At 41.9% G+C, this 23,530-nt stretch overlaps 1 protein-coding gene across 1 annotated transcript in view; it reads right to left on the bottom strand.

Moving 5' to 3' along the window:
• Window positions 1-23,530, bottom strand: part of LOC308406874 (ERC protein 2) — a gene marked incomplete at its 5' end in the record, with an annotated part of 171,936 nt that overhangs the window by 95,976 nt on the left and 52,430 nt on the right. The window contains 4 exons of the mRNA XM_080898149.1: window positions 2,885-3,078; window positions 3,415-3,456; window positions 7,924-8,112; window positions 11,655-11,792. Of these exons, the coding sequence (XP_080754275.1) occupies window positions 2,885-3,078; window positions 3,415-3,456; window positions 7,924-8,112; window positions 11,655-11,792 (563 nt within the window). The remainder of the gene's footprint in view (window positions 1-2,884; window positions 3,079-3,414; window positions 3,457-7,923; window positions 8,113-11,654; window positions 11,793-23,530) is intronic.

Genomic DNA, 23,530 nt, shown 5'->3' with positions numbered 1-23,530 from the left:
TGATTTATTTTTCAAGTTTAGCCCCCAAATTTTAAAAGTATGGGGCTGTCCAAGCATCAAGAAAACCATACAACATAATTCCAACAATTAATATTACAAGTTTATGAGTGAAGGAGGCAAGAAGGAAAGGAGAAGAATTAAGGCTTTATGTTTCTGCCACAATTTATTCCTAAAATTTGTGAAGCTGCATACACTCCAGTTCAGTGTTTCTTCTTTGACATCATGTTGAAAGTTAATTAAAACCTCGTGTATTTTAATTCCCACAAGTTGTTCTTAACTTCCAAGTATGTCAGTCCTAAAAAATGTTTGGGGGGGTTTCTTGTTTTGTTTTGTTTTTTAGTCCATCACACACAGACGAACTGCTTGAAGAGATCTATAACCGCGAGAGATCTATTTAACAAATCCGTCAGAATTAGTACGACATGCTGATACGTTCCACAAAGCCTGTTCAATGTCACTGATTACTTTGGCAGATTAGCTTTACGTCTACTGTACACTAACAACAGTAAATAAAACGTCACCCATAAACTACCCTAATGTTATCACTGATGACTTAGAGTAGATCACTAAGCAATCAACAAGCTGCGAGTGAGACTCCCCTGTGCTGGAAGGTATTTATTACAATGGCCTGTTAGCTCCATCCATCTTTGACTCTCTTTGCTTCACTGCCAACTGGATGAGAAAGTGTCTATTTCCTCATCTGTTCTCCCTCTCCATTCAGATAGTGGTTAATAGGTCATCTGACTGACTTCCAACAGAAACACTCTGATTAAAAAGACATTCATCCTCTGCCCAGATAAGCTACATTCCGCATGCTCTGCAACAGAAGTCCAATCAGCACACAGACACTCGTCCGCCCATGCGTTCATATAACACGTGTGCAGAAACACATATGCAAAGATTCTTCTGTTTCTGTTTAATGTCTTTGTTAAATCAAAAAGTACACTGAGAACTAACACGATTTGTTGCCCCACAATTTTCTATAGCAGACACACATGCTAACAACTACTGTACAAACAACTATTCTGTGTGTGTTCATAGCAACTCTGCAGGACTACAATGGGCCTTGATCTCACAGGCCGGCTTGCATGTGACCTCTGACCTGTGCATGCCAACCAGAGGTGAGGGTTCGTGCTGATAGGAGGGACTGGCTGACACTAATGAGACAGCGGGACCAAATAAGATGGATGAGCTGAGGGGAAAAGGAACTGTTCCAACGATCCAAAACGTTTGCGGCCCAGAAATCGCTGCACACCCACATGCACGGACACTGCACATGCACCAAGTACGATGAGCATGCGTATGACCAGGTCATGAAAGTTGCAAGTGAATGGCAGAAAAATGTAAACAAAACAAAAATATCCATTCTTGCAGAGATGCACGGAAAAACAGAGTAGAGTTTGTGAACAAATTCTGTAGGAGCTACTGCTTTCCTATTACTTGATGCTTAGGAGTTCCCACAGAGTTTGAGTCAGCGCATGGTTTCCATGCCAGAGCAGCCAGTCTGTAAAATGGGTAATGAATGAGGCAGGAAACTGTTGGATCCAGAACATACAGCTCATGCAAACTGATTCCAAGCCATTCAGAACCAGAACAAGTGTTAACACACCTGATGAAGCCAATGTGTGTGAAAAATGATTGTTTTCATATTTTTTTAAACTCATGCCCCAACTTTGCAACCCGTGATCCACCAAAAGACTGATTCACTATTAATCTACATATACAGACACACGCCTAAATACCACTTTAAATATCACATTTCAAACTCAAAAACATTCTCTGTACACATTTCTGTGCTTCTTTTTCACCCACACACACACACACACACACACACACACACACACACACACACACACACACACGCACACACACACACACACACACACACACTGTATGAAATAAATATGCAGACAAACACTAACATACTGTACTTCTGCCTTGGCACTAAGCAACTACTCATTTGGGTACATATACACACCATGCCAATCCATAAATCAGATGATAATTGAGTAGCACTGTGCCAGTAATAAACAGAGTAGTATAAACATCCAGTGTCTGGGCTGGATACAAAAACCTCCCACTGGCATGCCGCTGGCTGCCTGCCTGGCAAACTCAAAGGCTCACTCACATACACACACAAACACTGTCACAGGATGCATTGACAGTAGTCAAAAGTAATGCAAAGACATTTATATAAACACACATATGGATAATTTGATATGAGAAAACACAGATGACCGCACTGATGACAGGATTGAAATGTGTGCAAAGAAGATTTGCAGACGTCAACACGAAAGAGAAGCTATATGTCTCCACAGGAAGCATATAAAATCTCTCATTGTGTTATTACTGTGACAGGAATGAAGACCATAAATGGATTATGCATTTACTGCCCCAACGAGACAGTTAAATCTAAGCTTCCTGAGGCTCAGATACAGTCAGTTCCCCCAATTTCCAACTTTATACCTGAGAAAATTTAAAAGGAGCCAGCAACCACAGCATGATGTCAACGTAATGATCATGGGCAGTGTGAGCAGTATTATGACGGTGGGGTTAGCGGGCACACTAAATATCTACTTACCCATGTCTGCAGACATTGACAGATAAAAACAAATAATAAGACATTAAGCCAAATGATTAGACTGATATTTAAACAGGTCACATTCATTTTCTGGACTGATTACATCAGGCCAAAAGAATGGCAACATAAAAGTGGTTTCAAGTGCTAGGACGACTCAATCTAGACAGTTTATATTTCATGGATTACCCCTTTATAAATACAGCACGTAGGAATGAGCCGAGGCCTTACAAAGATCCGGTTACACTCTAAGAACACACAATTTCTGACTTGTTACGAAACTGACTGAATTCCTTAAACCCTCACCTTTCAAGATCAGAGATTTTTTTCTCCTTGCAGGATTTGTCCATCTCGGCATCCTTTAAAGCTCCCATCAGCCTCTCCACTTCAGCTTGTGACTTCCTGGATTCCTCTCTGTAGCGGCCAACTTCCTGCTCTAGGACCCTCAGACGATCTGTGATATCCGGACACATCTTGACTGCTTCCTCTGTAGTTTGGATCTTTGAGTATATATGTTTGTGTAAGCATTGGGGGGTGAGAATGGATTCATTAGGTACAAACACAACCATGTGTGAACTGCTACCTAGACAGCATGAAAGCATTTGAAATATTCTCCACGTTGACCACTTCAGATCATTGTCAGACGTAGCTAAACACTCACACTTAGGCTTCCTAACACTTTACGGTTCATTACCAAAGAACAGGTTCAGATAAATAGAAAAACATTTCAATTCTTTTATTATAAGCATATTAATATAGCTGAGCCTTAACCTATTAGCGCTGTTAGCCTAGCATGTAATATGCTAACAGCTAGCACTAACAAAAAAAGAACCTACCGTGGGGCTCACTGCCGGTGGCCCGTCTACTTTGGTTTTCACCTAGTTAAAAAAAGAAATTGTAGATAAACAAATAAACCTTGTGACATCCTGCAGGACTAAATCATTGGCACTGATAATTATACAAGAGCAGGTGTGTTATCATCTTGCATGAACCGAAAAGGAAAAGGTAAGTCAGGCCTGAATTCTAGGTTACAATTCATAATTTAGCTGCCTGCTTTTCTGTGGTTGGCTTCTATCAGTTCCCTCCTCAGGGCATCTTTCATGTAGAGCTAGGAGTTCATTATCATTATAAAATTACATACTTGCTCTGTTTTGGCTGCGATTTTATGAGACCACCAAACATCTCAATTCTTTTCAAAATAAATGCTGAAAGAAAAAAAGAAAGAACACAGTTATGCTGATCAAACCATTCTCTGAGAAAAATATCCCAAAGGAAGTTTCTAACCTAGAATTATCTTTCTCTGTGTTTCTGCTTTTTTCTCCTGGTCTTTACCTCTCTCTGTCTACTGTGTTTGTGAAGGTTATTTAACTTGTTGAGACAGCTGAGGCCACTCGTTTAAACATCATCAAGTGAATGTGCACAAACACTTGTGCGCGCGCACACACACAGACACACAGCCATGTTTCATCCACTTCAGAGTATATTACATTTACTTCCACCTACTGCCAACAGTTCCCCTCACGCTAACCTCAACCACTACTCAACCAAAAACTAACCATATCTTAATCCTAACCAAGTCATCATACTCAAATTTAATGACCTCTGTTATTTTGGCATGCGCTTCACCTCCCAGAGGAAGTAAGGTCGACACAATGTAACTCAGCCTTTTTCATCTGGCAGGCGGGTCTGCACCCTACCCTTTCATTAACGTCACCTCTTGTGCTCCAATGTGTTATTTTTTCAGTGGAATCCCATTCAACACTTATTATATAAAAGAGGTTATTGCTATGATAATTATTTTCATCCAGACAAGCTGTCAGTGCTTAGGTAAGTTTGTGCTGAGGGATTTATTTAACATCTATTCATTAGCCCAAGCTTTTAGCCTCAGTACAATTTACATTCTATTTATTTAGCTCCTAGTTTGACCATTTTTAGACAACGTTCACGTTACCGTTTCTTCTCGGCAAATACAGACAATATTAGAGCTTAACATCAGTTATGTTGAGCTATTTTAAATGCATATAACATTACAGTACTTATATAAAGTCTGTACTTTTAGTTTACTATTCTACTTTTTTATGAGTGATTTTTTAACAAACTAACTTTAAACTGTTACTTATTAGCCTGAGTAGATCAGCAGTTTGTTAAATCCTCAGACCATGCCAGATTCAGAGTCATTTAAATTACCTTTCTTCCCTATTCTGATGCTCAGCTTGAACTTCAGCAGGTGATCTGGAGTTGCTACCATGTTATTGGCTCATTATGATTATAATGAGAATATTCTCAGGTCCACATAAGCCTATGACGGTACATAAAGTTCATGACTTGTCACTATGCTTGTGCTGACTATCAAGGATCTTGGCAACGGCTCGTCCTTCCCTCGTTGCTGCTACATGAGGCTGAAAACACTCATTCATGTACATCAATCCACATCTTTCCCAGCCCAAAATGCTTTAGGCCTAAGTGGACCAGAGCATGCTATTTTCTTTCACTAGAGCACACAGACAAGTGTGGAAACCAGTGGCTGAGAGGATGGTAGGTCTAAAAGGAATTTGTAATATTATGAGAGGGGAAAGGCCAGAAAAGATACAATTACATGTACAGTCAAATTCTTATTATCATTCCTGGAAATGTCTCTTGGGTGTAAATATTTCAAAATATGTTAAATATGTGTAGCCACCAGACTCTGTGCTGAGTTTTTAAACACCTGGCCAAAGACTACCCAGCAACACTGAGTCTGACATGACAGCATATGACATTTGCCTGGTTTGAAAAGAAAAACGTGTCTTTTGAATAAGAGTCAAGTCTTTTAAGGTGTGGTGCTGCCTTGAAGATTTTAGCCAGCCCGCTCTGAAAAGGTCACTGCCTTCCCCGAGGTTCTTTCCTTTGAAGAGCTGGTGTTTAGTTCTAGAAGTCCTTTAATAAGCTTGGAATCAACAAATACTGTTTTATGGGAAGAGGATGAGGATGCACTTAAGCCAACAGAGCCCTGAGGTCACGATAAAAAGCTCCGCTAACAGCTTGACTGAGTCAATAATACCAGCATCTGCAGATACTGTCAGTGGACCACTGTGTGTACATGACCTGATGACAAACACAAACTCTGCAGCTGCTTGAGAAGCAAATCATATTTGTCCTACGAGAAAAAAAAAATTTTTTTGTCCATCTTTGGAGGTCTTGGTGTTTGTCAGGTTGAAATAAAATGATGTAACCATGTAAAAAGCATTTAATGCGCAGCATGTGAAGGATGCTTATATTAACAAAAACAAAAGACCCTCCAAAATCGTTGTGACTCCACCTATTAGAAGCAAATACAACAAATGCAAATTTGGCCACTATTCCCGTGAAGGTCCCTGTGCACCTGTCGAGTCTCCTCAGGCTCCTGAAGAACATAATCTCTGGGGTTTGTGGTTAACCAAAGCGGTCATAAGAAGTGATGATCCTTGATCGAGGGCGGGCCAGTTGCACACAGAGGTTTATGTTTGGTCCCTGTGCATAGTGAAATTGCAAATGGTCAGAACCAACAGAACTGGGTTTCCCTGTAGCACATAAGGAGACAAGCATGAAGGGCACAGTAGAGAAATTGAAATCAGACAAAGTTTTTTACTTTTTAATGGAGGAATCACAAAACCATTTTATTGCACTTAGTACACTCCTCCATTGATCGATCCATTGCTCCATCCTCCATTCATCCACCTATCCATCTTTTTTCTGCTGGATCTGACTACCAGTCTAAGCAGAGAAGCCCAGACCTCCCTCTCTCTGACCACCTCCTCCGTCACTTATAGAGTGACATCAAGCCAGCTGAGTGAACTGAGCGTGTACTGTGTCGGCCCTGGAGCCTCCTCCCAGTGGGTTACCAGTGCCCTACCCTGGAGTTAGGCCCAAGCAAATGGGGGACTAGCTTATCAGCGAGAGTCTGGTGGTCAAACCTTAGCCCTTCAGGCCAGCCCTCCTGTGGACCCACACAACACAGAAGGGTCTATCAAGTTCTGTGGTATGTGGGTGGAAAAGGCAGAGGCCTTGGCAGTCCAATCACCGATTACTGGACCTAGTAGTATTCAACTTTTATTCAAATTTTAAGCATACAATGACGAAATATTCAATACAAACGCCCAGCTTTTATTAGTGCATTCAAACTAGACAGGGAGAGCAAGCTGCCATAAAAAGCTTTGCACTGATCTGACTGAGTCAGAGCAAGAACTGACACAACAAAGTGTAGCGTTTAACACTGGATTTAAATTGTTAATTAAATGTTGTCGCAATTTGATAACTTTGCCATACAAAACCTTGGAGCACAGCTTTTACGATGCTTAGAATTTGTTAAGTAAAAGCAGCAGTCAGCAGACGTCTCTGCGCTGAAGGACTCATGAAGGAGTGGTAGATAAGTTTGATCAGGATCTAATCAAGCGCCAACATAATTCCCCAGTGACCTCCCAAATACTTATAGCATAGCCTGTCCTGTGCCACAGCGCTACAGGATCAACAACACCGCCGCATTTAAATGCACGCAGACACAAACAGCAGACGTATCGACAGTTGCTTTTGTGCTGGCATGCAGGGACATGCCGACAGAGACACACGCATGTATACAGGTACACAACCGTCATCGGTCTTTTTGAAGAATCTCTAAGTTTACATAACAGATTTGATTGCTGCGGAGTACACAAAACAGTCTAATTATGGCAGCACTTCTGCCACAGTGCGAATCTGTTTGCTACAAAAAGTTATTGAGCTGCTGCCACTTTCATGTGGTGCGGCATCAACATCCAAGAAGATATCATTTCACAGGAATGAGATGTGTGTACGCTTATTATGAGTATAAAAGAAAACATTCTCATAAATTCTGGCAGGACAGGGGTCTGTCCTGGCTTGTAAGCCTAGGAGAAGAAAGAAGGAGAGAAAAAAGATTGCAAGGCCCTCGACTTGGCACCCGCACAGGGATACAGGATCTCTCAGATCCATAAATCACTCTCTCTTAATTCATCCTTTTATCCCGTGGGACAAAGTGCAGGCAGGCCCTCTGCTAGGAAGTTGCTAACTATATTGTTGATGCTCACGGGGAGGTAATAATGTGGAATTACTCTTATTGTAAACGTTAGCATAGTAAGTACAAGGTACAGGAAGCATATTACAAGCACAACAAACATATAGTGGTTGTACTGATGGCTGTATGTCTGCAGTCCACACACATAACAGACCACCTCTCTTGTGTGTTCACAGTGCCTGTGTTCAATGACTGCAAAACCATTTTTGCGCAAAATGTAAGAGCCATGCATACTGCACACACATTTGTATTTTCTATTATCTAAACATCAATAGATAATACTTGAGTCCACACTGACCTCTGCATCTGGTCTCTGGTTCTGGGATGGGCTGGGGTTACCGAGCTGGTTCTGAGGCTGTTTCTGGGGGTGCATGACTGACAGTTTGTCTTTTAATTCGTGGTTCTCCTTTCTCAGCTGCTCCAGCTCCTCCAGCCGAACCCTGTCCTCCCGGTCCTTTTGTTCCCGGAGGTTTTCAATCACTCGCTCCTGAGACAGTGAGAAAGTATAAGAAGGTAAAATAAAAACTGATTTGGCAAGTATACGTAGGAATAAGAAAAAATCTGCACAAAAGTATGTTCATTACACGAAGCAGAAACGACATGAAATAAATCAGTTTTCCATCCATTGTGCAAAGGATTACCAGCCCTGTGCCATTATAATTTTTTCCTATCATTATCGGCAGTATCTTGCCGAATAGGATCTCCAACATTCTTTACAAAGTGTGGCCAAAGACAAACTCATAAATGCCCACCATAAATAATACTGCTATAAATAATCGCAGTGACACAAAGGGATGGGAGCCAAGTAGAACAGAAAGAGGAGGAAGGAAGAGAAGGGCTGAGGGACAGACAGATTTACTGTGGGTGAATTAGGCAGTATTGTAGATCACTCTCTAACAACCACACCGCCTGCTGATAAACCGAGCTGCAATGTCACAAACATCATTTGCTCCTTTCTCTAATCACGTTGGACAGCAGGACAACAGCTCTGGCCTTAAACCAAGTCCACCACATGGGAGGTTGAGCAAGGTGTGCGTGTTAAAGTGAATGTGTGCGTGTTTAGGTGTGGACTGAAATGATTACCAGGGTGTTTATTCAGGTGTTTATTTAGGCGCAGAGCACAGCTCAGCAATGAGACTTTACGACGTGGCATCACCGCATGATTGGCAACTTTAAAGTCCTGGGTAATTGGACAAATACTGCACTAACTAGCCCTGGCACAGTACATCACTACACGGAGAGGGCAAGGGAGAGAGACTGCTTGGCTAACAGGTCCTGACTCTGCCCACTTTATGAATATCTAGGATGTCTGGGGCTTAGAGAAAGACACCAGGGTATGATAATAAATCTGGCTCTATGAGGCCCAAGTGTACTGCACACATAAACAACAGAAAACACACATATGACATCATAGACAAGCACACATACATGCACTACAGAGCAGTGCTCAGCATGGGCACAGTGCCCCAGCCTGTTAATTAGAACCACAGCAGTGTGGCTAGTGACTGGCTCCAAGAGCAGGTTTGTGACAGAGTTTGTGATCAGCAAGACACACACTCGTGCTCGTAAACACATTACACACGCCCTGTGTTGACCACAAAGTCTGAAAAGCTTGCCAGCATTCTCCTCATCACAGCTGAATAATATGTAGGCTGCATCAGAAGTGGTTTCTGGGTAAACAAATGGGCCGGCGCAGAAGAGGGATTTACAGTTTATTGTGCCATTATGCAAGGCTATGTGCAACGAAAACAAATGCTGGTGCTAAAAGACCATTTTAAGTGAAAACATCTATGTGCTGTGTCGCTCTGTGTGCTGCGAATACACTGAAACCCTCATTAACCAGCTTCTAATCTATTAACAGACAAAATGTGTGAGCTTACTGTAAACCCTTCTTGATTGAATAGATACAATCAAAGGCTGCAGGTCAATTAAATAACAATCAAGGAAATAACAGAGATAAACAAGAACACATACAGAGAGAGGAAAAGGAAGTCAGACACTCCTGTATTTGATTCCACTTAGGCTGGTTTTCACATTATCGGTGTCTAAACAGACTGCCTGAAAGATAATTCCACAGTGACACTTACTATATGAGCTAAAACTCTTTGAAATCTGTACAATCGCATGCAGGACTCCAAGTGTTGCTCCTGCAAGCCAAGAGAAATATATAACAGCAAATGCAAAGGCTCAAATGCTCAGTGGCAGAGGTACAAACGTGGCATCCACTGCATAACAGTGCAGTACAGCTGGACATTCACAACTGTCCTAACTGTGAACTCTTAACCAGCACCCAGTGCCAACAAAATGTAAACCAGTATCGATCTTTAAGCCTGCTGTGCAAACAAACATGTAAATGGGAACCATTTCTTAGCCTCCAGCGCCAAGATGATAATTCTTTAGCCTATAGTAACAACACATGTGAGCTAGCAACAACTTTAAACATGCAACAAAGCGAGGAGAGACGGAGTCCGTCTGAAATCAAGCCAGTCACTTCAAGACAGAATGTATATACTGCTAGACCAGGATGTGACATCTCCATGGTGATGCTGTGTAAAGCAATTCACATCAAACTCTTTCTTTGTTGAAGCAGGTCTGCAGTTAAAGATCGCTGGCACCATTAAACCATGACTGCAAATCCATAAACAAATCACTAAAGATTTGTGTAGACAAGAAAAATAACACCATTATTCAATGCAATCATTTGCTTCAGTTTCTCAGCTTCTTTACAGGAACGTCTTTGCCCTGGAAGAGCGTTAACTCAATGTGTAAAGATTTAAACATAAAAAAGAAAAGAAGCACATCGGCCAGCAAGGTGATTTTCCTGTGAGTGGCAGCAGGCTTGCTCTGTGCTGGTGAGCTTCATGGTGACCAGCTGCTCTCTCATATTTCAAAAAAAACAACAGACAATAAGTGTTTACAACGAACATCCAGCCCATCTATTTCCCATGTGGAGTAAGTCTGTTTGGTTGACCTTGGATCACATGGCAGCTGTTAAGCACAATGATTATGTCTACACTGAATCCTCCTATTCATGTAGACACATGCAATACTGTCTTAATTAACTGCTTTATTTGTTGTGTTATTGTATACACAAATCTGAGTCTTATGTTGGAGCATTACAGATCTTCATTGGGCCCAATTATTGTGTTTATTTGTCTGTACAGTTGTCCTTTCTTATTTTATCTGAAGGCCTTTATTGTGATAGAAAGCTTAAAGAGAAGAGGAGGAGAGAAACTGAGGATGCACCATCGGATACAAACCTAATATTAGAATAACACTCAGCAAGTACTGACTACATCCCACTGAGACTTTACATCGCATGGCATGTGCACAGTATGTTTGACTTCTTCTCTGTGCATAGCTTTGTTATCTGTTATTGCATTTCTATTCCATGTATTTGCCCAGCACTGTTTTTTCTCCTTTCCTTATTAAAACTAACATTTTTCACTCTGCCTTCACCCTTGCATTCCTTGACCTCTCCCCCCATTAATTCTAAGGCCACCTCTACCATCGGGGCTGTGCCTCTTCTGCCACTCAGCTTTTCCATCGCTCCATTTCTCTTACATTTGAAACCTTTATCCTCCTCATTCTATACATCATTCCCTCCCTGCGCCCGGCCCAGTTACAGACATGGACTAATCCTCTGTGTGTGTTCACCATAGACTTCCCCTCTACCAGTCCCTCACTCTCTCCCTTACTACTTACAGATAGGACCACATCTAGTGTGGTCTAAGCCTATAAATTAGGATTTTATGTCGTTAAATTATGGCTGTGAGTCACAGTAAAGCATGAAAATTAATTAAACCATAAGCCATATCCTAGCTTCCCTGAAACGCCTGAAAGGGTAAAACTTTCCACATTACTCCACACCAACCAGCGGACTTTCACATTTTTCAAGCGTTTTGTCCTTTACACCTTCCATCCATCCAGCAACAAACAGGACAACATCTCTCTGAAACTCAATCCTTGAGTGTTGATTTTCACCTTTTCTTTTTGGATACTTACAGTGCTTTTCCCCATCACTCTTACCTTTTCTGATAAAGCTTCTTCCAGTGTAGCCAGAGCCGTGTCTGTGTTGCTGGAGTCGGTTTGAAGGCCCTGAACCCTTTCCCTCAATCCAGCCACCTGTTTGTCCTTGTCCTTTAACTGCTCCAGCAGGTTCTCAATCTGGGGAGGAAGAACAATGAGAGTGAAAACAAAGGAAATCCCACCAGTGGAATATTGTTGTTAAACAAACACAAAATATTCATCATGACTGATGGAGTCACACAAAAGTTTAGACCAAACTTGGAAAGTTAAGTAGCATTTTTACCCAGTTGTAACCAACTGAAGGCTCACAACTGGAGATTGTTTGTACCCATGAACCGCACACATACTTTTTGGCCCCTGGGGACCCATCTAGAAGAGGAATCAAAACACTAAGTCGTTTGTAGAGCTTCTGACTGCATTTTCCTGCTGTTTTGTCATCGATTCTGATGTGACGTCTCAGAGACAAGCAGCAGTGAAAGCCTCGATATAGCAGTTTGCATCACAAGAATTATAGATGGAAGCACAGCATGCAAATACATTTATTGTATGTCTGTCTATTGGAACAGTAAAAACACCAGTGCACTTCTCTGTGGCTGTGGAATACTTATATTATTCTATGTTTTAATCTACTGCACCACAGCTCTTGTGTTTCTTGTCACTTGTATCACATAAAATGCCTTTTTTTCTTTATATTACTGTGTGTAGATGGTTTTCTGTCATTTCTACAGTTTCTTGCTGTATTTGTGTCCTGAGCTTTTACAGGGTCTGGCCCACTAGGGTCTCATCTCTAGGGTTTACAGAGAATTATCTGAAAAAGAGAAAATAGGCAGTGAATTGCAGTCCCCATGGCATAAAAGGTCAAAGAAGAATGAACAGACTGCTTCCAGCTGACAAGAAAGCAAAATAACTCAAATAATCACTCGTTGCAACCAAGGTATGCAAAAGAGCATCTCCTTCAAGCAGACTGGCTACGATGCAGAAGACCACCGCGTACCGTTCCTGTCACCTAGGAACAGGAAATTGAGCTGTAATTAACATGGGCTCACAAAAACTGGAAAATAGAAGATTGGGGGGCAAAGTGCCTGAATGAGTTTCCATTTCTGCCGTGACATTTGGATGACGGTCCAGAATTTGTCTTAAAAATCATGAAAGCGTTCACCCGGTGCTTATCAAGAGTTCAGGTCAGTAGAGGTGTGGGGGATATTTTTTTGGCACACTTGGACCCTCTCAGCCCCCTGTACAGTCACCTTAGACGTGTGGTGTAATGAGAGATCTGCACCATGGATCGACCGTGGTTCCTCACATGACAGCAAGAAACAAAATCTCTGAGAAATGCTTACAGCACCTTGTTGAATTTGTGTAATGTAAACGGAGAAAGTTCCAAAAGTAAAAGGGATCCAAACTGGCAGCAAGGTGTACCTAACAAAGTGGCCAGAGAGCAGAGTGGACAGCGACTCCCATTCCTTGAATCTATGTCCAACAGACAGTGTGGCATTAACAACATTCACTTTATCAGTTTAGTAGTTTTATACTAAGAGTTAATTCAGCCCATTGACTTGCAGGACATCTGCCTTTTTGCAGTTAACCTCATGTTGCTAAAGTGGTGGTGTAATAGTCTTTATCTGATGAACATCTGCAAAACAGAACAAAAGCACGGACGCACACACACAAAAGCACACAAACACAAAACGCTCTGAGCTGTACCAAAACAAAACACTAACAGATGCAGCTGGAGCAGGATACAGTGCCATGCAATGAGACTCCAGAGGTCTACAAATTAGTTTCCAAGGGACATCTGATGATAATGCATGTTAATATGGTGACAGGGACTTGTACAAGCACATCTGATATTCCCTTGAATTCTGGATTAATATGATTATCATGAAAAAAAGATTACGTTCTTCTTCTTTAGTAGGTTTTTGCTTTCAACAGACAAAGTGTCCCATTCCCTCACCGCTGCAATGAATTAATAACACAACTGACCCAAGTGATCCATTCTCAGATCAGGGCTTGTAAGCCTAACCCTCACCGTCGTACAACAAAAGGGATTCGTTGTTTAATGAACATGAGATTCCAATTTTTCAAAAGCCCTCCGGGCCACCAAGAGACCACAGTTTTACTGCAAAAGTGGCAGGGTAAAAAAAAGTTGCATTCCAGTCATGGGTGCATAGATAGATAATGTTCAAATCTCTGCAGCTATTTTACAAATGAATCCAATTAGACTCGACTTTGGTGTTTTCTGCTCCCTGGAGGGCAAGAGTGAGGCTTTAAGGGAGCCATCTTGGTTTTGGGATTTGAGGGAAAGTGATAGAAGGGGCTGGAAAACGCAGCCAAGACCCCTCGGCTGATCTTGATAGGTTAATAACAGTCATTACACAACCAAGCTAAAGGCTCTGCTAGGTTAGTCCACGACCGATAGAAACATTAGAGCCTTCAGGGAATGATGGGAAAGCTTCACACTACCAGACTTAGATAAAGTTCCCAGTAATTCATGATTGCCATGGGTGTGTTTGATGGTATTTTAGGATGGACACTGTGAGAAAAGGGAGGGGTATATGGGTTGCTCCATTCATTCTTTCATGTTTCTCTCATTTGAAATGAATGGACCAAAGAAGTGCTTTTATTTACTTCACTTAACTGGGATGTAAGTGCACGCAAGTCAAAGCAACAAATACACAATTCTTAGTCAAGGCTGACAGATTATTCGAGACTTAACTCTGTAACAAAATGCAAGAAATAAAGGAGGAAATACATGAAAACAAACTTTGTGGCCTCTGGTTGTTGGGACTCAGTGGCCTTGTTGGCCAAACGCACACACCAAAACATACAGTACACATGCACTCATGCACACCCTTGTCCCTGTGGGCTACATAGAGCCCTATTTTAGGCCAAATTGAGCATGTCACCCCTGGTCCTTAGATAAATGATTACATTCTTCACCAGTCTTAAGTTTGCTTTGGCCTGGTCCTACAAAATAACAACCGCTCGATGAAATATTTAGCCTCGTCGCTTGGCCCGCTGTGAAATTGTGCAGAAAAACATTAGAAGCAACTTAAACCTTATAGCAGCGGATCAAAATAAGCCGAGCGAATCGCGGATATGGGAAAGAGGGCAAGGAATTCTATCAGAATTCTCAAACTTCAATCGCGCACTCTTAGGAGAAATGTCCTGTGTGGACAGGCGAGGAGCAGGGCAGCTGTGTGCCTTTTCGGGAGAGAGGGGGCCTCTCTTCCAGTAGCTCGGTTGTTATGATGAGAACAGCAGTCGCTCATTTTATCTCCCTGTGCATGAGGCGACCTCAAACTAAACTCCCGCATCTCTCTTTCTCTTCCTTCCATGCACACACACGTGCATGCAAACGCAAACACGTGCATGCACACACACACACACACACACACACACACACACACACACACACACACACACACACTGAAGCCTTTTATCACTGAACTATTGGGCATATGTCATACCATTCTCCAACCAAACACACCTCCCCATGGAAGCGGACCACCTACGGCAGCCATCTTCCAGACCAGGCACTGCGATGTGGACTCTCCGTTTCAGTAAGTGTGTATCCTCTTGAGAAACCATGACGTCTGTCTCAGTCATCTCCCACACACATGGCGCTCTGCTTTTTACAGCCACGCTGTTTTCACTCTGATAAAGTTATCAAAAAGCTGATATTGCAGGAATAGGTTCTCATTAAAAGTGGGAGTGCTGATGTATACCTATCACTGACCTTGACTCTGAAGATGCTATTGATAGGGAGTTCAAACACGCAGCTAAAAAAATGAAACACAGCAAAACACTTTATTCCATTTGTTCGATGTTCTTGCAAATCCGCTGGGAACCGTGTTTTTGCATTACAGTTGTAGTCTGTTAAATATAATTAACACAAGCTGAGTTCTAAAGTAACGGGAAAGAAGTATCAGGCTCTGTGTCTCTGGCAAAAAATGGTCATCTAAAAGCAGCTTGTTCCGGAGGAGAACCACAAACCCGGTTGACCCGTCTGTCGTCCAGCCAACTAAGAACTAGAACTCTGTGGCTGCCAGAGGAATCATTTCTCCAGAACACAAAGGAGACCAGGGTGGAGTGTGACCACCATAAAAATACAATCATTTGTATTTTTAAAACACTTTTGTACCAATAAAAATACCAAACAATAATTGGGTGCACTTTTTGAAAGGCAACTTACTTGTCATCGCCTCTGAAAATATGACGGCGACAACTGTAAAACCCAAAGATCCTGGCGCTGACATCCATGTGCGCATGCTTTCATATGCTCAAACACACACACACATAAGCAAAAACAATAAAAGCAAAGTGAACAACATGCAGTAACTGTACGCGTATTCCTCTAGAGAAATCTAGGTCACCGTTAAACAGAAACAGTACGGACATCTACATGCTGGAAATATCATACCGCTATGTCAAGCACTCCGCAATCACACGCAGCCATGGTAGTGCATGCTTAAATGTGTGCGCACGCATATTGTTCCCATCTCCAGCCATCAAAGGCTGTTGATTCCTGGATTAATAAAAGGGCTCCTTCCTGCTTCTGAGCACTCAGACACGGCTCTTCAAAGAGAAACACAGCCTATGTCATGAAGAACAGGGAACACGGTGACCTTTTCAGCGTGAGGTGGGTGTGCTTGCACTTCATTTAACCCATGTCCCACCATCACCCCCCATCTCTGTCTATGAAATGCAACAACATGGGCAAAACTGGCAGAATGGAAAGACCGATAATATGTATGTTGGCGCCTCCATGTGGTAATATGCCGTCATAAGTTCCCTGTTTAATTTGGAACGGATCCTTTAGATTTAATGTCAGGGATTTGCTTTCAACTGTGTGATTCATTACCACTAAGTTCTTTGAAGTGTGTATATACAGTGAGTTATCTTGTTTACCTTCACTTTACAGAGCAGAGTGACACAAAGGACATAATGTCTTCTCTGGCTTCAGATTTTACCTGCACAACCTGGAAATCCACGAACACTCAAAACACTGCTTCATTTTACTTTTGGTAGCAATACCAGGAAGCATCAACAATGCAGAAAAGGAAATTTCCTACCATTCCCATCATTCCCTAACAGCAGATTCACCAGTACTGAGGTGTATGGCTGAGAATGTGAACGCCAACACGACACAGTGACCTTCAACACCTTTCCCAGATTCCCATCAGATGTCGTTCCTAATGTTGTGCAGCTCTGCTTGAAGATTCATTATTGGTTATCGACCGTAGCGGCAAAGCACAATGACGTCACAAGACGAGTGGTGCCCCAGAGAGGAGTTAGGTGAAGTGTGATGCTCAGGTTCTGGAATCATCCACACTTTGCTTAATGAGGAAAAAGTCATTTATTTTTAATTTTGCTAATGTACTGCTGCACATCAAAGAGAGCAAATGACACTGTCCATGTTTATGAAGAGGTATATCTCGACCACCGGCTTTAGAGGAGAAGTATATATAATATTCTTTTCCAACCTTGCATTTGTGAACAGGAGAATAACATTTGTATATATAATTACACATTTATTAGTAATAAATGGCTATAAAAGTAAAGTTATTACAGAGAAACAAGAAAAACAGCTGTTAAACAATGTTGTTACTACTTAATTAAATAATGCAAACAGATTTTTTTTTTTAGCTCTTTTGAAGTGTTGTCCAACACTTGGCTGCAGCTTAGCTAATTGCACAAACGTGTTCTGCTACTGTGTGCTTGCATGTGACTTCATGTCAGTGCTCGGCAATGCCATGAGACCAAAAAGGAGCATGCAGAGGCAGACAAGCAGGCAGAGCCAAGAATAAAAAAACCAGCTGAAATGCAACTGGAAGCAAGCGAAAGAAACAGAATTCTCTACGGGTTTCACTACGATTACAACTACGGATTGTAACTCTTACAGAAGCTTCCTCACCATTACCCCAACATTCATTCTGCTTCTTACCACCAGTGACTGCTCACAAATACAAAGGTGCTCTGTGTTCTTTAGAGAAACATATGCTCTCATTTGTATGCAGCCACAAAGGCACGTAAACATACACAAATGTAAACAGACATTCACGTTGTGCTCACAGACAAGCAAGAATACATAAAAACCCTTATAATTCAAGGCTACTTTTTTATATATGTTTACAAGCAAGCAACTCTCATTGTATGAGCTCATTTAAGAGGTCATATTATATTTTAGAAGATAGGAATATCATTTATTGTCCCTCATTTGGGAAATTCAAGTGTTCCAGCAGCAAAGTGACAGGCAGATGGAGCATGCAGTTTCCCAAAAAAGCAAAGAATAAAGTCCAACAGTCGAACAGCTGCTGGGAGAAAGGACCTGCGATAACGCTCGTCTGTGCACCTAGCATGCAGCAGTCTGGCACTGAAGGAGCTCTCCACTTCTGCAACAGCTTCATGCATGGGGTGGAAGACATTGTCCAAGCCATAAACAAAGGATGTGTTTGGATACCTGCATTTTAACTGCAAACCTTTTGTAAAATCTACATATGAAAAAAAGAGTAGCTGGTCATACTGCAAGTAATTTTGGAAATGCATGAAAACATAAAGGGGTGTATGCAGGAGTCCAATTCTGGTTCAGCCTCCTTTTTTCTTTCCTTACAGAAAGTTCTTAAAGAGATATGCCTGTACTCACAGAAGCTGTGGTAACAAAAGCATGTTTCCTTTTATCCGTTTCTTTTCTTTTTCACCAGACCAGCTGGCCAATAACAGCAAATTGGGCTTTTCAGAGGGAGCGCGGTCTTGAAGAGGGAGGAGCTGAAACAGTGTTATCCACAGAAGGCGCTGCATTAATGAACAGCATGAGAGAGAAGAAAATATGTTTTCTGAACATGAAAGAAAGGGCTTCTGTTAAAGCACAGGCACTAAATAAAATTGGTAACCTCTAAATGAGCATAAAATGACCTCAATACATGAACTAGGTTAAAGCAGAACACCCACAAATTTTCTGGTCAGATATTATGTTAAATAGGTCGAAAAAAAGAATTTGGACAAAGAGGCCACACTGAACAACAGGCTCCAGAGTAAAACGTGTATAACAAAGTAGCCAAAGCATAAGCGTTTCTGCTTCACTAGAGCTTATAATTGAAAAGCCAGTTAGAGAGGAAAAAAACAACAACAACAAAAACGTTAGGAATTAAATATTTAACCTCCCACCACCTCAACCTACCAATTGGGGGGAAAAGTGCGTGCACACAAAATTATAATAGGGGTCTGAGTAATTTCAGATAAGATCTTGGGAACAAATGAGGGCAGCTGTGAGATGGATAAAAGGCAATGGTTTACAGTTATTTTAACTTTGCTTGTTGGCTAAAAGTAGAGAGGCTCGTTCTGCAGATATAACACAGCCTATCTGAACTACAAACACCTCTTTAGACTGTTTCGACACTGACGTAACAGATGCATCCAAACAATGGCAACATTTATAGAATATTCAAGTAGCCTAATATACAAGGTCTACTGTTCGTGTAGAGCTTGTGCAAAGACACTTTGATTTGAATACATACCCAAAGAAGCAGGAAATCATCTCCACTTGTATACTTCTGGACTTTCATTGTAACATGTGGCTTATTCTGAACATACAGTTCCAGCCTCTGAAGAATACAGGCACACAATCAGGTTGTGATTATTATCACGAATGTTGGGCTGGGGTCAGGCAATGGGGGCTACATATAACATTTACACATTTGACAAGTAGACGTCCTCCCCCTCTCTCCGCACATTCTTCCAGAAAGTAATTCACTCAGAAACCTTCCACGTGCATTCATACATATCAATTAGACATGAACCCACACACGTGTAGAGATACAACACCCACAGACCTGCAGACAAAGGGGATGACGGAGGTGCAGACAGAAAGACGAAGCAAGCATTGTTTTCCCACTGATTTATTCTGGTTGACCAAATAGCAAAGTGAGCGGGGAGAGACTCCTGCAGACCCAGACAGACTGCACTTGTGCAAGCTAGGCCGTATGTGAATGTGTCTGTGTGCGTTGGCCAAGTTGATCCACGTCCACGATCTTTAGACTCCAGACCCTATCTCTGCCCCCCTCAGCTGTGGAATGCTGCAATGATTGCTGGGTAATTACCCCGATGCTTTAGTCCTCTGCTCCCAGCACCATTAGTATTAAATCTTTTCTTTTTCTTCACTTTGGAGGGAGGCAATGGCCGTCCTTTGATCAGAAAGAAAGAAACAAAGGAAGAAAGAAAGAAAGAAAGAAAGAAAGACTGGCCACCCGGCGGGGACCACAGCAGCTGTCTCCACCTGTGGCTTCTGACCCAGGCCCACTTTACAGTGATCTGGTCAGACAAGTGAAATGCAGTGTACAGTCGTATAATTCAACTCCAAGTGGTCAAAGTTTGACCCATTTTCTCCTGATAGTATTAGGCATTAATTTTATGAAACACTAACACTGGACTGCCAGCAACTGTGGTGGAAGCAGGTCAGCGTGAGTGATAGCGTGTCATCATCATGATACAGTCAGATTTGAGCTCTTCATTGAGTTGGAGAATCATCAAACACATTTGATTACTTGAACTGAAGTATGTATTTGTGGTCAGGCAAAAGATGGCCTGGAATAGCTGGGGGCTGACATATGGCCCAATGCTAGGGTTGTCTTGACTGATGTGTAGCCTGGCTCCAATCAGCCAGCCTCAGGCTCTCACCATTAACCCTGGCTGATTGCTGATAGGAACAGAGGGGGATACAGGGAGGCCTATCACAGGCAGTTTACCAGAACCTCCCCAGCTACGATGGGCTTATCTGCAGCCGTGTCTCTGCGCTGTGATTGGTCAGCTGGAATCCATTAGGATGAAAGGCATTGGTGGCCTCATCACAGATCTATCAAGATCACACACACTAAAGCAGGAACATGAACGTAGATGTGAAGAGTTATCTGCACGGATCTCTGAGCTGCTGCACACACAAGCACTCACCTGGAATACGCACACAGAATCCTACAGATGTGTGCAACAAAGGCATATACTGGAAAATAGACGAGCAAACTGACTGGCATGTAGCCGGTGTAATCAGAGGTCTTCCAACAGACCTGCTGGAACACCTTTTACCCCTTTTATCCCCTGAGAATCATGAATATATCTTTGCTTTGGCACATCGCACTATTATGTGTGTTTAGCAGTACGAAGAGCTGATTTTGTTTTTTTAATGGAATATATTTGGCTTGGACTGTTGACATGACAAAAAAAGCAGTTCAAACGGTAAATATAAAACTCTCTAAAATAAGCAAAGCTTCCTGGTTTGGATTAGAAAATCTACTGGTTAAGAAAGAGTACCAAAAGATGACAACTACAACCCTTTTTAGATTTCTATATCAAAACCTGTGGACATGTTTCCATCAGTATTAAGGGCTGATCTTACACCAAAGTGTCACCAGACATAATAACCTGTTTTAATTGAAAGCGCTTATTAACAATGGCAGCCCTCCTCTACGTGGCCTCACCTCAACAGCTGCAAGTTGATTTGGGCAGGCAACTAAAGTTTCCACAGCAGAATGTGTTAGCATCACTCCAGATAGACATTTTAATCACGTCTGAGCCCTCCAAGCAACTAATTATACTCAAATTCACCTGGGAACAGAGCACAGAAGAAGAAAACGAGCGGAAACACATGCAGCAACGGGGGAACAGTTAAAGGTAAGTGAAGCTGTGAGATGCACTGCGAACTTGTAGAGGTGGAAAGTAAGGGATTTTGCAGTATACTTAGTCTTCAACACGCTCAAACCTGTAACTGAAGCCACCTTGTGACTATCCACACAAAAAAGACACACCTGTTATCACTGTTTTGTTAACAAGGTTAGAAAAGGTAACTGTTTGACATGCTCAGTGATAATCAGATGCACACATCTGTTTGTCTGTTTAGCTATTTAACTACCCTAGCTCACCTGCAACCACGACAACAAAAGGACCAATTCAAACTTGGCTGTAAAATACACCTAATTCTAACCTCAACTATAAAAAACTCTTAAGCTAAAACAGCCTTTGTCTCAAAAGGTCTGTCCAAAAGGGACAACCAGTCAAAACGCCCTCACTTTCCAAAACTGTCTTCACTTCCAAGGTCAGCACAGCTATTCTTGTCAAGTTGCAGTGACATTTCACTGTGGACAGCCTCACCCAAACCCTAACCCCTTCATTAGGACCAGGCTTTGGCCCCCATGAGAACTACTGGTCTCCACAAGGTTGGTGGACGCGGAAAAAGCCTGTTAAGATGTAACAAAAACGCACACACCTACACACACACAATAAACACTGTGTCAATGCTGGACTAACATTTTCCTTCTATCAACATGCAGCATTTCCTCTTGCTATCCATATGCATCACACTCAACAGTACTAGTGTGTTGGGACGATGTATAAAATATTTGGGGGAGAAATGGCAAAGAGAGAAAGTGGAACACTGAAGGATGTTTTGGGAAATATCTATGTGGGTACAAAAGGTGTAACATGTAGAAGACATCACAACAAGAGACATTAAAATGAAAATCTTTCAACCAATGTGAAAGCTCATTAACGATAAAACATTCAAGACAGAAGAACAATTGCTCCAGAGAGACAGTGAGCTGAGAGCTGAGTGGGGGAGGAAAAAGAAGAAATGCATAAGGCCAGGGGACAACTGGATTTATCTTCATATCAATCTCTTTCTCTCTCTACTTTTCTTCACAATCAAAGGGCTAGCCATGTTGATGAAACCAGGCCAGAGCCAGTGATGACACCAGGCCAGAGCAAGTGCTGAAAGGGTCTGGCAGAGGATCCACTCAAACAGAGGTTGGTTCCCCTGAGAATGTCTGAGCGAGACCTGCTAAGCACTATAATAGCTATAAGAGGGGCCCTTGTGTACACGGCATCCTTCCATATAGACGCACAAACATTCACACATTGTGCTCGGTCTGCAGCACATGTAATCCAATCTCCCTGCCTGTGGTTGCTATAGGAGGCAACATGATAGGGGATACTATACTTCCATGCATACAGACAGCCTTTTTAAAAGCATGAATATGGATTGAGATGACCACAATGTTTGAACATGAATAACATATGTAAGCCAAAACCACACCACAACCGGCCATGCATATGTACCTCCCACAGCCCTACCCCCTCAGAGAAAGAGGAAGAAGAAAAAGAACCAAAAATGAAAAAATAAATAAATAAATGCATCATTATGCATTGGTCATGGTCTCATAGACCAAGAGCTTGAACAGAGCTTCCACTGTTCTGCATGATACACAAGACCAAAATGCCCACACAACTTCTTTTTGTCATTCAAAGACCGTTTCCTCATTATTTTTAGTTAAATTAAGCCTCTTGCTATTAAAATCACCCCAGGGCTCAAACTATAGCAGTGACATCATGGTACCATGCAATAATTCATGGTGAACATCCATGTCGATGCCAGCAAGAGAAAATTCCTCTCACTCTCTTGAAACAGAGAACAAGGCAGTAATGGCACAAACTGCAATTTAAGCTAGTCTGTGTCGCAACGTCTGTGTAATCATTTTAAAAAAGGGGTAAAAACGCACCACATGTCAGAAACCCTTAAATATCAAATTCAAAAGGGCCTCACAGACATAAACATGACTTTACTGCATCTTTATGAAGCTGTTAATTAATACAAAAAATGAAACCAATAAATCTGTTGAGGAAAGCTAAATATGTCATTAATTAGTATGTTTAGATGAAAACTAAACCAGAAATTCCACAGAAAAGAAAAACTGCAAGAAAACAGTAATTATTCAAAAATCCAAGATAACACAGGAGTGGGCGGGGCAAAGCAAAGGACGCTAAACTGCAACGAAGAACATGCGAGTAAACGAGACTGATGCCGCAAACCTGTTGTCCTGTTTTCATTTACA

This window comes from Rhamphochromis sp. 'chilingali', assembly GCF_963969265.1.
Source record: "Rhamphochromis sp. 'chilingali' genome assembly, chromosome: 12".
NCBI classification, from domain to species: domain Eukaryota; kingdom Metazoa; phylum Chordata; class Actinopteri; order Cichliformes; family Cichlidae; genus Rhamphochromis; species Rhamphochromis sp. 'chilingali'.
The sequence above is the reverse complement of the archived record's forward strand: the minus strand, read 5'-3'. Positions and strand labels throughout refer to the sequence as shown.